The following is a 14,084-nucleotide window of genomic DNA, read 5'->3' on the forward strand; positions in this document are numbered from 1 at the left end:
CTCCCGGGCGGCGGTTGCTGCCCCGGCAGGCTCCTGCCCCGAGGCGCCGCCAGAGCCCGCACGGCGCCCGCTGCCGGGCGGAAGGAGCCACTCCCCTCCGCCCCGCTCCGCTCCGCTCCGGCTGGGAACGCTCGCCTGAGGCGTCGGCGCGGGCAGGGGGACGGCGCACCCTGCTGCTCCCGGAAGCCGCCTCAGAGCGGGGAGACGTGTCGCTGCGGCGTTGCCGGCGGTGCCATGGCGGAGCCGGGCCGGCTTCAGCAGCTAGAGCGGCGTGTGCAGGAGCTGGAGGAGGAGCTGGCCCGGGAGAGGGCCGGCCGGCCGGCGCCGCGGGCCCGCATCGAGAGCATGAGCCCGGAGGTGACGGACTCCAACCCCTACAGGTGCGGCCGGGCTGAGGGGGTGCAGGAGGGCCCTCCGGGGGCGGGGGGCTGCACCTGCAGGGACTGGGTTGTGGGGAGAGGGCCGGGGCTGGGCCGCGGGGAGGGGGCCCGGGCGCCGAGTCGGGACGTGGGGGCTGGGGAGAAGGGAGGGCGGTGGGGTCCCCGGCCGCGGGTTGGAGCTGTGGGCCTGGGTAAAGGGGAGGAGGCGTGCGGACGTGGGCGAGGCCAGGGCGGGGTGGGCTGGGTGTGCTGAGCGGGGCGTCGGGACGACGGTGAAGACAGGCGCTCTGCGGGGCTGAGGGGAGAGGTGCTCTCCTATTTCCCACCGCCTGGGCTGGCAGGGCCGCACGTCGGAGTTGCTTTGTGTTATCTTCCTGTGTAGTACAGGGGGGGAGAGAGGGAGGAAACTGTGAGGTTTTCAGCAAAGTTGCTAGTAAGTGGGGCGGGTGTTGGCATTACGTGAGGTCTTGCTCTAACTCCTCAAACTTACCTATTTTAGAGTTTGGTTTAGAGCAGTCTTGAGCATCTGGGACCCCTTCTAATGCTCAGCAGTTCTGGAAATCTGATGCTTCCCCCCCCCCCCCCCCCCCGGATGAATTGCTTTAATACAAGTTGATACTTGTACTTTCATTGATACTTTCTATGAAAAAATACAATAGCAGGATAAAACATTACTTTAAAATTCTTCCAGTTATCCTCACAACCTCATATTCTGTAATTAATTTTTTTTAAATGTTATGTTGGAGTTAATCTAATCAAATTGATCAGAAAACAGTGGGAGAGTCTTCACTGGCCTGCTGCCATATGGTTCATTAAAGAAAAAAGTGTGGGCTTTCATTCTGTAAATCAGGGATTCATTTACAAAAATAGCTATGGATTCTCCTGCTTTCGTTGATGTTACACGTACCATCTGAATAAGTCCATGAGTTTCTGCAGGGTTAGTACTCTGTTGCTGCTGCTCACAGGAAGGTATCTACTATCTCTTTTAGACTATCTAGCTGGCAGTCACAACTGCAGGGAAAACAGCAGGCTTGAGTTTGGTGCTTGGTGGGGCTATTTTTAAGGCAAAAGTGATTTTAAATATCTGAAAAGCAAAGTTGCTATTAGAAATGAGGAGAGCATTTTCCATATAACGTTGCTGTTTTTCTTTGTAGTCGATTGATGGCGTTAAAAAGAATGGGAATTGTCAAAGACTATGAGGTAGGATTCTATCTGCATTAAAACAGCCTGCATATTTTCCCTATGAGAACCACTTTCGATATACTGATCTGTATTTTATTTCTTTCTACAGAAAATCCGTACCTTTACAGTTGCAGTAGTAGGTGTAGGTGGAGTTGGCAGTGTGACTGCTGAAATGTTGACAAGGTGTGGCATTGGTAAGGTAATGAGAGTTTTCTTCTTCTACTGCTTTATAGTAGATGGACCAGTCTTCTTCATAAAGAGTTAGATTCGATTTCGCTCAGTTGATTTTGCCCAAACAAAATAGCACTATGAAGAAAGCACTCAACTACGGCTCTTGGGTAAACATCACAAATGAAGAGTCTGTATTTTTCTTAGGCTAGTAAAATTGATTTACTTAGGGCTTAATCCTGTATTGTGTAGATGATTCTTGTTTGGATGCTTGTCTTCTCTGTGCTCTTATATGAGCCCATCTATCTAACCTTCATACTGGATTATTGCAAAAGGAAAACAAAATAAAGGAAAAGAAGGGAGTAACTCACATAGAAGATTAAGTTGTATGTTATAAGAACAAGTTGATATTCATGAAATTGAAATGCGGTAGATGTCAAACATATTTTTATCACAAACGTTAGTTCATCACGTGGCAGAGCAAAAACTTAGCAGCAGTTAAAAATAATTTGGTGCGTGTAGAGATAACAAGAACCTCCAGAGTTAATAGAACAGGATTTATCTTTAAAGAAGGAATTTGGGGAATGGCTTAGATGTTTGTATTTCCAGTCAAAGCCTGCCCATTTAGTCTTGGAACTTTAAGAAGTTTCTTAATACAGAGGTGATGCAGTTTTTTTATTGCAAAGTTTATTCTCCCTTCCTCTGAAGGAGCATTTCCTGAAGACCAGCATCTTAGGCATAAGAAAGGACATTGGACAGTTGATTCAGAATTTATAATAATCAACATGTCCATGTATTATGTAGGTATTTTAAGTGAATTGGTTTTGAAGAACTACATGCCAAGACCAGTGAACAAAATTACACATTTCTAGTTAATACCATAACAGCAAGTAGGAATGTGACAACAGAGGTGATAGCATTCGTGTAGATGATCTGTTGAATATTCTTAGTTTAGATCAATGAATGGATTGCTTTTTATTAAGAGTGGTTTTCATAACTTAACAAATCAGTTCCCGGTGAACAGCTAGAATTCAGTCTTTGATGCCTTTTGTATGTGAACTGAATGGGACGGCGGGGGGGGTGGTTTGGTTGGGGTATTTTTGTTGTTGGTTTCAGAATGAGTTTTGCTGTTTAAAATGCCTTGCCATGGTGCTGTGGTTGCAGAGTCTTTGGAGATTCACATATGTTAATACAATCTTTATTATAGCTGCTTCTGTTTGATTATGACAAAGTGGAGTTGGCAAACATGAACAGACTCTTCTTCCAACCTCATCAAGCTGGATTAAGTAAAGTGCAAGCAGCAGAGCATACTTTGAGGTATAACTTAGAGAAGTGGGTATCAAAATGTATTTACGCAGGATGCTGCTCCAGAAAAACGATGTTTCATTCTAAATCGCTTGCAAAGTGGCATGATCTAGTTTGGAAATCTGAGTATAAAATAGTTGTGGGAATGATTGATACTTTAAGGACATTTTTGTACTGGCCAAAACCTCAGTGTAAGTCTACTTTTTAAGTATAACTAATTTTGTTCAGAAGTTTGGTATAAACTGTACCACTTTGTTATGTTGTGATTTTTTTTTTTTCCTCTCTTATCTAATCTGTGAATTTTTGACAAATACGGGTGTATTCTAGACTTCAGACTGGAAGACTAAAACTGTAGCAACACTTGTGAAGTTAGGGAGTAGAATGCAAGTTATCATTGGTTTTATTAACATTGACTCATATTATTTCCTCCATAAGGAATATTAATCCTGATGTTCAATTCGAAGTACATAACTACAACATCACAACACTGGACAACTTTGAACATTTCATGGATAGAATAAGGTAAAATCTCTCACCTTCTGCTGGCATGTGGCTCTATATACAGCCTCACATTTTTACTGTTGGGTTTTTTTCAATTTAATGACTTCCAATTGAAAGCCAGTGGGAAGTATGTATATATGAAGACACTTCGACTGCTTTGGAGTAGTTTCAGGTATGCTTTATAGAATGAAGAAAAAAAATAGTTATTAGCAGATCTGACAGAGAAGTTCTGAAATAACTTTTCCCATTTGCAATTATGTTGTAGAAAGATACAATTCTCTAATACTTTGTACTGTGAGTGTATACTATATGAAACTGCTTTTAATCTAAAATGCCCATATATTTAAATCCCAGCTTCAGCACACTGTTGTTTCTACTGTAGATCTAAGATGCTAGTTGTATCCTGTTCTGCATTTGCACAAGTTTTGTTAGAAATACTCTAAAGCAGCAAGTTGATTGCCATGTTGGTATTTTGTTCTGCCAGCAATTTCATGCAAACTTGTGATACTCATTTCAGTAACGGTGCACTAGAGGAAGGGAAGCCTGTCGATCTTGTTCTAAGCTGCGTGGACAACTTTGAAGCTCGCATGGCAATTAACACGGTAAGGCCATCAAAGGCATGAGCTTGTGGAAGCCTATTTTCTCCTATAAATAATGTTAGGAATTGTGGGGACTAGAGAAAAGACAGGACCTTACCAAGAATCTTCTAAGAAATTTCCTCCTTGGTTTAAGGAAGCAGAATCTGAGCTTTTACCCAGTTCTTACAAAACACATTCTATGTGTATAAATACAACTACAGACTTCTAAGTTACTGGCAGCTGATGATTAGTAAAAGAGTTAAGTGTCATAATCCCTCTCTGTCTTTCCAAATTATCCTGTTTATATAAAGGTATTATCAAAGGCTGGTATGTTATATCTTACAAACTTTTTAAAGACTGTGTATAGCTAATTGTATACTTCATATGACTTTTTGTATACTAAAAATGCCTTAGGGCTATGTACTTAATCAAACTGCTTTTCTTTATAGTAGCAGCCAATGTAGGGTATATGCCAAATGCATGTTTTCTGTTATTCTTAAGCTAACTTGATCCATAAATTGCACGCACTGGAGGCACACAGATCACTCTATCCATGCCTTTACAAGTAGTTCATGCTGTTAGATTCTGTAGTGTGCTAGTAACTGGATCACTAACGTCTGTGTATGTTCAAAAATCTCAGATCCTCAGGAAAGCACAAAGGGTTGGCTTCACAGAGATAACTTTAATTTGTCCTTTGATAAAAATTTCTGTTCTGCCTTTTCATGTTCCTTTTTCTGATCATAGCTTTTTTTTGTCTCAAAGCAGGAATATCAATGTGTTTAATTGCTCTCAATTTACAATGTGTTAGGTGTTTGTTTTTTTTTTAATTAAACTTCTGCAGTGCTGATGTGTGTGTTTCTGTGTTTGTAAGGCCTGCAATGAACTTGGACAAATCTGGATGGAATCTGGAGTGAGTGAAAATGCAGTGTCAGGACATATACAGCTGATCATACCTGGTGAATCTGCTTGTTTCGCAGTATGTAGTGCTCTGCTGAATTGCTCATTTATTTTTTTAAAGCGGGACTGGAAATATGAAGATTAGCTGGCTAGTGAATGTGATCCTGGCACAGCTGATGGAGTAGCTTAAAATTTTGTGTGATCTGTGGGGGTATTTTTTAATACTTTTTTTAAACTTCATGTGTTTATTTCCCCTCAGTGTGCTCCTCCACTTGTAGTTGCTGCAAATATTGATGAGAAAACATTAAAACGAGAAGGAGTTTGTGCAGCTAGTCTTCCTACAACTATGGGTGTTGTGGCAGGAATTCTTGTACAAAATGTTCTGAAGTAAGTGACTGAGTTGTTGCTATTCAATGTACAGCACACTAAGAGAAAGAAACCCGAAGGAACATTTCATAATGATGGGTCTGCTTCTTTTTATATGTTGTGGCATATTTCCTGAAAGTATTGCCATCATTGGACAGGGCTGAAATACATACTGCTCGAATCACTGGTGTGTTTACTTTGGAGCTGCTGTTTTTAGTAGAACTTTTCAGTGGCATGAAAATGTCTTCAGAGTTTTCCTAAGAATTTCTCTCCCTGCGTATGCACACACACAGTTTTTTCTTAGTTCTGCATTTAAACATGCTCCCATTTGACATCACTAAATTATAGACAAAAAATGCTACAGTGTTGACTTGTCTTTGAAATTTTGTACATGGACAAAGAATAAATAATTTCTCTTGCAGTGTTTGTATTCTAAAAACCTGAGGTGAATTAAAAAGTTATATAGCAATACGACTTATTTTAATATTTTCAAAAAGTACTGTCGCATGACTGCAACTGCTGAAAGAACTGCATGTATCAGCAAGGAAAATACTTGAACAACTTTGTACTCAGTTTCAAAATGATACACTGTGTTTTACAAGCATCTTTGAGAATAGGATCTTATTTAGCCTGTTTTTAGCATTAGCTTGGTTTTGTCAGTTATCCTAAAATTTCTAGTTGCAAACAGTACTTGTGTTCTTTGTAAGTGTGCCTACAAACAACAAAACTCCATTTTCAGCTATGCAGAGAGGTATTATACAAAATTGCACAGCAGCATGTATTTTTTCTTTAATGAAGAATGCAAACATTGCAGCTTAATTTAAATCTTTATTTTCATTGCAAATCTGACCCTACAGTAAAGATGATTAAACTGGTTCTGATGAGGTGTTGAAAACTCTCCCGTTGAAACACTCAGGTGCCCTGTATTACAAGCAATGGATAAAGGCACAGGAGAAAACTGCTTACGTATTACTCTAAACATATTTTTTCTGAGACTGTAGCTGACTTGTTCTCACACACTCACACCACAAGAGCACCAGGTTCTATGTTGATGCAGTTACGGTGTTGCAGGTGACTACAGCTTATTTTAAGACAATTACAGTAACTTTTTGCAACTTCACTAGTGTGAAAGTGTATTCTAAAAGTTCTTTGAGGAAAAAATATTCCTTGAGCAACTGAATTTTTAGGTTTGCACCTTTATATAAGGGCCTGCTTTCTCTGTTTGTGTTTCTAGACATCTGTTAAATTTTGGTACTGTGAGTTACTATCTTGGTTACAATGCGATGCAGGATTTCTTTCCAACTATGTCTATGAAGCCAAACCCACAATGTAGTGACCAAAATTGCAGAAAACAGCAAGAAAATTACAAGGTAAAAATGTTTTGGGTGTTGTTTTTTTGTTTGTTTTATTTTTCCCTTTCTTAAAGTGTTAAGAACAAAGCAAGCTACAGATCTGTAGTAAAAGAAAATTTTCTTTGCTACTCCAATTTTCAGCAGCCTTGTTTTCAAATGGTTGCACGTGTTTCTAAATTAGAAATACAGTACCTAAAGTAATCTTAAAGCAAAGGGTAGGCAGAATGGCTTGCATTCAGTTAGATAGTATTTTCTCCTACAGTAATTGCTCCACCTTTCTGGCAGTCATGTATTTTTGAGTGTTAATGGGTTTGTGGTTTTTTTTAACTTGCAGGTATTCTGCCTTTTTATGCCTAACCAAGTTCTAAATGGTGACTGCGTAACTTAAATATTAAAAGAAGTGTGAATATTAGATTTGATCTTCTTTGCTGTTGTTGAAAATTGGACTATTATATATATTATAGTTTTTTTATGCTTTTGTGTTTTCCCTTCAGAAAAAAGAAGCTGCACGACCAAAACAAGAAGAAATTGAACAGGAAGAAGAAATAGTACACGAAGACAATGACTGGGGTAAGTCATCAGCTGGTCTCTGTTTTGGGTGAACACACCATAGGGTACACAGGCTTCTGGTTCCTGTTTTTGTAACTTACGCTGCATTAATTACTGCTGGTTTTTCACAGCCTTTGACAGTAATGTTACCACAGCTTGCTGATGTTTTTTTACTGTAATGCACAGGTTTTAGGCTCAAAATGTAACCGCCGTTTGAAATAAGAGAATGGTCTGAAGACGATATGAAAGATGTGAGGGGATGTATTCACTGTGTGTTCCTTTTAAATATGTAACTAAAGAGCGTTGGTCATTTCCATAACCACTGTGCTGAGACATCCTGTGGGTTTTTATACTCCTCTGAGGGCTTTAAATTAGAAGGAATTGTCTTAAGGCATGGTGAGCGTGTTTTAAATAACCATTTCAAGAGTGGATATATACATTCTGTTTATTACATGATATGGAAAATAATCTTCACTTACCATTGGGAGAAGTGACCTCACGATAAGATTTAAATGGTAAGGACAAGGATGTCCTATAGGAGAAGTGCCATTTTTGTCCATACGTTACTTGTGTAGAACCATTTCATATATTGTAAAGGGGAAATATTTTGTGTTGATAACGGAATGAAGTAGTTGGAAGTGAAGGCCTTCTCTTCTGCTTTTTTCTTTTATTTTGGAAAAGTAGCTACCATTTTCCTCTTACTGTGATAACATGGCGATTAAAGAACTTTTTCTTCTAACTTTTAATGCAAAGGCATCGAATTAGTATCAGAAATTTCAGAAGATGAGCTGAAGGCTGCATCTGGCCCAGTACCTGAGCTTCCTGAGGGAATTACTGTAGCATATACTATCCCAAACAAGGTAATGTATTTATTCTTTATCAATTTTTGAAATACATATTGTAGATTATAATACCAGCCACTTCAGTTGCCCTTTAAACCTGAAGTAAAATTCCATCTTGAACAATTCCTGTGAAACTGTACCTCAGTACATCCAATTAGTGCCTTCTACGGTCCAGTTTTGTGTTTCTGTGAAATACATTTCTTCAGGTATGGATGCTAGTGTGAACGTGATTTTCAGGCGACAGGAGTGAATGTATTTAGGGGCTGGGGGAAGGAAAACAAATGTGAATTTCTCAGTTGATGTTTTGGTGACTGATTTTTACTGTATTTATCTTATAAAAGCTATATGTAGTCAAAGAGCAATGAGTATACCTGGGGAACATAGAATCTATATCTATTGCAGCCAGAACATTCTAGGTTCTAGTCAGGATAGCTTACAATTTAAGCTTATAATCACTCAATTGCAAGATCAGGCATGAGTGCTTGGTTCTAGGAAAATGGTGTGGTATAATGGCAATAAAGCTTATTTGTGCGGAGTTTTTTGTTTGCTGTTTTTGTTGCCAACTTTTTCTTCCTGTTCCTAATAGGAAGAGAATTTGGTAACTGAGGAAACAGTAGTAGAGTCTGAAGAAAGCCTGGAAGAACTCATGGCCAAAATGAGAAACCTGTAGCAAAACAAACATGAAGAACAACTTTTGGGAGTTTGGATTGACGTTGGATTTTGAGAAGACCAGACTTTTTTTTGTCCTTACCTCCACTGAAGTGTATCATTACATTTCTGCTGAGATGGAACTGTTACAGGGACAGGAAGGAAACACGCTTACGGTGTTTACATTCTGTTGTCTGTTCACGTTTTTTAACATATGGAGTTGTGCTACTGTAAATTTTGATTTCTCAGCATTGCTAGTGTCCAGATATTCAGTAGAAAATAGCAGGAGATGGATAAACTAACAAAAGCAGGTGCAGCACATTATATGCGGTATCATGTGCTGAGAACAGCATGCAGTGCAGGAGCAGTGAAGGACAATGGCTGCTGGAGAGGACCGAGTTGGTCAAGGGCAGGTGCTCCTGCCTCACTCCCATTGCTGCTCCTGATTTTCGAGGCGCTTGCCCTGGACCACACTGTGGTTACTTTTTCTGGGTAAATAGAACATTTCAGCCTTTTCATCTGCCTTAAATATCTCTGGGATGGATTTTTTTTTTTAAACTTCCCTCATTTTATCAGTGGTTTACTACTGCTTCTTCTTAAATAGCTGCTAGTATGTCTTGTACGTGGTAATGCTTTGAGTGTGCTGCAGCAAGGCAAAGTCTTTGGTTAGTAGGCAATTACACTAGGAGACTGGCTATTAGCATGTCACCGTTTCAGCTGGTAGATGCTGTAAGAATTACTAGCAACACTAGAAACAACAGGATATTTTGTCTATCACTTTGAAAATCAAAATACTGTATTTTTGTTGGTTGCTAGAAGTTTAGCTACGATTCTGATCTATCCCCATCATATGGGCTGTATTATGGAATATAGTTCAGCTGAGTTTGCATAGCAAAGCTTCTAAAATTAGATGCTCTAAACTTTATTGTTGCAAATAGCTTCAGTGGAATAGTTGAGCTATTGTATTTGTCTTGTAAATAATGTTAGTAAGGTCATGTTATCTCTTAAATTATCACATTAACCTGACCTGTAAATGTACACATCCTGTCTTGCCAGTACCCCGCAGAACTGGAAGTACCAAATTTTGACTACTGTGGGTGTCTAATCCAGAACTGGGTTATTACTTGAGTTTGGCTTAGAACATAAATTTTGGCCTTTGCACTATAATACAAATATTTCCAACTTGGGCTGTTCAAAAAACCTTTCCACACCATGATGCAGCCAACACAGAACCAGCTCATAACGGTAGCAGGATCTGACCAACATGTAAAAAGAGAGTAATATCATGGAGGTGCTTCTGGTTCTTAGGACAGCTGAATGAATACTTGCTTAGAAATCAAATGTGTTTTAACTAACGGTTACAAATGTCAAAATCTGTTTCCTCCACAGTTGACACTAATTATATTATTTACATAAAAATAATCTCTGAAGCTAGTGAGGGAGGTTATGGGTAGGATTTGGGTGTGGTACATTATGCTGGAAAATGGAAGAGGTTTTTTTGGATTGAGTTCAGTTTTGGAGAAACCAGGTTTTAGAAATGAACTGTGAAGAAGGATGGGAATAGAGTAATGAGATCGTTAAAAAGGTACATACTTGAATCAGTGTCACTAAGTCTAAATTAGCTTGATCCAAGTGTCAGTTTAAGTGTTACTTACCTTTCTTTGTGACTTTACCTTTCTGTTGGGAACAGTAAAACTGAGGCATACGCCTGGGTCTGGAGATCTAGAGGCAAATGGCTGACTCATTCCTACAACAGCTCAGTTAATCTTGCATCTTAACTACTTGGCTGACATGACTGCCATCACACAACTGACGACTTTACAAGAGGCAACTGCTTACCATTTTACTTCATTACAGTTTTATACGCAAATTCATACACTTTTGGATGCCCTCTTACAGAGTACGTGAAATGGTTCTCATGTTACTTTTAGACTTTCAAGTTATATATACAAGAAGAATTTGAAATAATTAGAAAATACATTAAGGTCACTGTATGTGCCAATGGCTAAAATTACTTAAAAATAAACAGCATAGAAAAAAAAAAGCAGCTTTAAGGATCTTTTTTTAATTAAAAAGACATTTATAAGTATATATTATACAAGTATGTTATAAAACATAATGGAAAATTTATGACTTCTTCTTATGAACTAACAAAGCATATTGCAATGGTTTAGTCCAGCTTTGTTTACTTGGCAATCTTATAAAAGAAGCTTTCAGTTTTTACAGTGTGTCATGAATGTTGTTGAGATATTGATACTGTGACTGTACAATTAAGTCTCCATTGAAACTGCTCACTTTCTGTTTTGAGGTGGAGTTCTCCTACACCAAAGTATTCGGCATACACCAGATATACAAATTACTTCCTTTTTTTAATGTCCATGATGTGCAACTACAGCTACATGAACAACTGTCTCGAGCACTGTGACTACAGCTATGTAAGCTTGCAGCCAACATGGGGCCTGCAAGATCCCCCACTGTTACTCACCATCCTGTTTTACTTTCTGTAGAACAGTAATAGTCCATATTGGAAATCATTAAATGCAGCAAGTCTGGTATAACACTGACAGTCTAGAAAGTAGCTTCTTATTTAAGCTAGCAGCATTAAGGAAGGCTATTTAGGAGAGCAAGACACATCATTATACCTGTTAAAGTCAGAACAGAGGTGACAAACTAGAGCAGACAGGTGATGATTCGTAACACTGGCTTTAGAGGAGGGAAGTGCCAGGTCTGAGAAGAGCAGGCAACAGAAACACATAGAAGCTGAGACGGGTGCTTTTTTTTGGGGGGGGTGCTTTTTTTGGTGGTGGTGTTTGTTTTTTTTCTTTTGCACTTCTCCTCACTCAGTAACAATCCTGCAAAGAACTTTCCAATTTTCAGAACTTTTCAAGGTGGCTGGAATACAGTGGAAAAACTCTTGCTTTGATTAAAAAACCCATTTTCTGAAGTAAGGCGAAAATATTCACAGAGCTATTACAAAGTGTCAACTCTTGTTGCTGTATTGTAATACCTTCAAGAGCTATTTTTGATTCTTTTTCAACTAAATCTTAATCTTGAAAGTCAAATACAGCCTTACCAAAGTACTAAATTATTTCTAACCAGAACAAGGGCTAAAATGGGTTACATTTAACTCTGCTCTAAGAGGGAAAAAATATACGGTGGAAGGTAAGTACCCCTTGGAGGTAAAGGCCATTTGCATTTTTCAAACTGGATCACATAAATCTTTACATCAGTTGCCTCTGAAACATTTTTCACTTACATTCAAATTTTTTACAAAAAGTCTTTTTTTAGTATGTATTATTTAAATTGGTTCATGGGTTTATGCACTGAATGAGAACAGACTGGTTCTTCCAGGTGACTAGAGTCTTACAAAATACAACAGGCAGGTAGATTTGATTAACATCTCTTTATCTGATGGCAAACTATTTTGCATCACTATGTTCTTCCAGCTAGTACAAACATTCTTGTATTTTAAGGGATTCAGTGAGATTAAATAGTGAAAGTACTGCTAAAAGGTTAACAATAGGGAATCGTCTTTGTTCCAGTTCCTCACTGGAAGTATTTTTACTGAACACATTTGAATCTGACAGCAGCTTTAACTGTAGCTGATGATGTATTTAGATATATCAGCTTCCCAAGGAAACCAATTATTTTTGCACAAGTCCCTTGAATGTAAGTTTGCTTAAAGCTGAAATCACCCTGCAGGTAAAACTTCAGGTGGAACAGTATTTTGACTTTTTCAAAATTACTCTCTCTTTACAAAAAACAACTTTAAAAGCTTCTGAAAAGGCAGAAAGGATTGATGAAACAAAAATACACAAATCCTCTAAGCCAGGCTGTTACAACACAGAAGGAAAAACTACATAGAGTATATGCAAGTGGTTCAACGTGTTGTAATCCTGGCACTTAAGCTAAGAGGTATCAAATCCACATGTTTTTGGTATTAGCTGTAACTTCAGCTAGTAACATGCCTATCTATATACAATGAAAGAAGCTCACTTTGTACCATGCAGTCTGCAAAGTTAATGTGGAAGGATTTCAAGCTTAAACATTTTTTTCTCTGTCATTTATGAAGACAGTGTCAGTCCCAAAATAATACAGTAGCCTAGGAAAAATAGATTTTCTTAATAATTTTATGTCTGCTTTGAAACAGCAATAGAGACTGCCTTTTCTTTGAGCAGGTTTTATCACCTTTGTCCATGTTCCAGGAAAATGTTTGGTGATAATGCGCTTTTTAAGCTGAACGTATCTCCACTCGATGAGTGTCGAGAAGTTGCTTTTCCACCTATCAACAAAGTCTCTGCTTCTTTTATCTCCATAGCTCTCTTGTAAAGTTCAGCTGCCTTCTCAAAGTCTCCCCCTTCATAGCTTTGGAGAAGAGTAAAACAAAGTTGAAACGCATAAAACAAGTCTCTTATTTAAATTGAAATGCACACCATGCTATCAACAAAGATACTTAAGGCACTACTTTCCTCATAAGTATTCAGGTCCAGGATGTTTTGTTTTATAGGGCTGAAGCATATAATCTTACCTTAGCACAGCCAAGTTTTTCAGAGTTTCGCCCACACGAGGATGCATGTGGCCAAAGCTGTCTTCATAAATCTTTAATGCACGTTCGTAAAGAGGCAAAGCTTTGATCTGCTTTTTCTTTGGGTAGTAGAGAGTTGTTTGTTACAGATGTATACTACATTTGCTATTCTTTTTTCCAACATAGTATCAACACATCCTAGATGCAAAGTCATGCATAGTTAACCAAAAAGGTGTTTTGAGTTCTAGATACTCGACAGATGAGGATGATAACTGAGACTGTTAAAGCAATTGGCTTGCACTTGCAAATGCAATTCCCACTCATATTACAATAATTAGGGTCTGGACTTCCTAGGCAGTTTTGAAAATTTTTGCATTACCAAATGTTCTTTAATTTTACCTGAGGCAGCTTTAATCCCTGTTTGAAATCAGATATGCAGATCATAGAAATACAGAATACAAGAAGACAATATACATCTCACTACTATTGATGCTAAGTAAGGCATTTGGTAAGTTGATTGCATCTCCTTTGAATCTCATACTAGTTGTAGTCTAGAAAGTCTACAGCCATCTCAAATTTTTAGTTACACAGAGCTGCAGTTGATCAAGGTCAGCACTCTTCCTCAATTTCAAAGGATTACGTTTCCCTCCCGAGTCAGCGGTGGAGCTGTGTTCCATCATACTGTGCTAACTGCCATATCTGTGAAAATGCTGTACTCTAGCTCTAGTCCTATAAAGCATGCAGGCATTTTGAATCATCTAAAGAGCATTAGCCCAAGTGTCCTTGTGAAA

The 14,084-nt window shown here is 38.8% G+C and overlaps 2 protein-coding genes across 5 annotated transcripts in view; one reads left to right on the forward strand and one right to left on the reverse strand.

Moving 5' to 3' along the window:
* The first annotated feature begins 145 nt into the window (after nt 1-145).
* UBA5 (ubiquitin like modifier activating enzyme 5) lies at nt 146-10,673 on the forward strand. 2 transcript variants are annotated; one of them, XM_075055027.1, is made up of 12 exons: nt 146-380; nt 1,535-1,580; nt 1,672-1,761; nt 2,938-3,047; nt 3,471-3,557; nt 4,054-4,138; nt 4,986-5,090; nt 5,271-5,398; nt 6,612-6,747; nt 7,224-7,299; nt 8,032-8,138; nt 8,707-10,673. In XM_075055027.1, the coding sequence occupies exons 1-12, from the start codon at nt 235-237 to the stop codon at nt 8,788-8,790; spliced, it is 1,200 nt and encodes a 399-aa protein (XP_074911128.1). In that variant the 5' UTR covers nt 146-234; the 3' UTR covers nt 8,791-10,673. The 2 variants fall into 2 exon arrangements, with proteins under 2 accessions (XP_074911128.1, XP_074911138.1); XM_075055037.1 differs by having other exon boundaries at nt 356-380; nt 1,672-1,756.
* A 139-nt stretch (nt 10,674-10,812) lies between these two features.
* Nucleotides 10,813-14,084, reverse strand: part of NPHP3 (nephrocystin 3) — a 29,211-nt gene continuing 25,939 nt past the window's right edge. Inside the window, exons 26-27 of one of the 3 annotated variants that reach the window (XM_075055001.1) lie at nt 13,297-13,412; nt 10,813-13,133 (exon numbers count right to left, since the gene is read on the reverse strand). In XM_075055001.1, coding sequence (XP_074911102.1) covers nt 12,953-13,133; nt 13,297-13,412 — 297 coding nt within the window. In that variant the 3' untranslated portion in view covers nt 10,813-12,952. Of the gene's footprint in view, nt 13,492-14,084 lie in introns of all 3 variants that reach the window. The other 2 variants (XR_012654089.1, XM_075055010.1) reach the window with 2 other exon arrangements.

This window comes from Buteo buteo, chromosome 2 (genome assembly GCF_964188355.1).
Source record: "Buteo buteo chromosome 2, bButBut1.hap1.1, whole genome shotgun sequence".
NCBI lineage: Eukaryota > Metazoa > Chordata > Aves > Accipitriformes > Accipitridae > Buteo > Buteo buteo.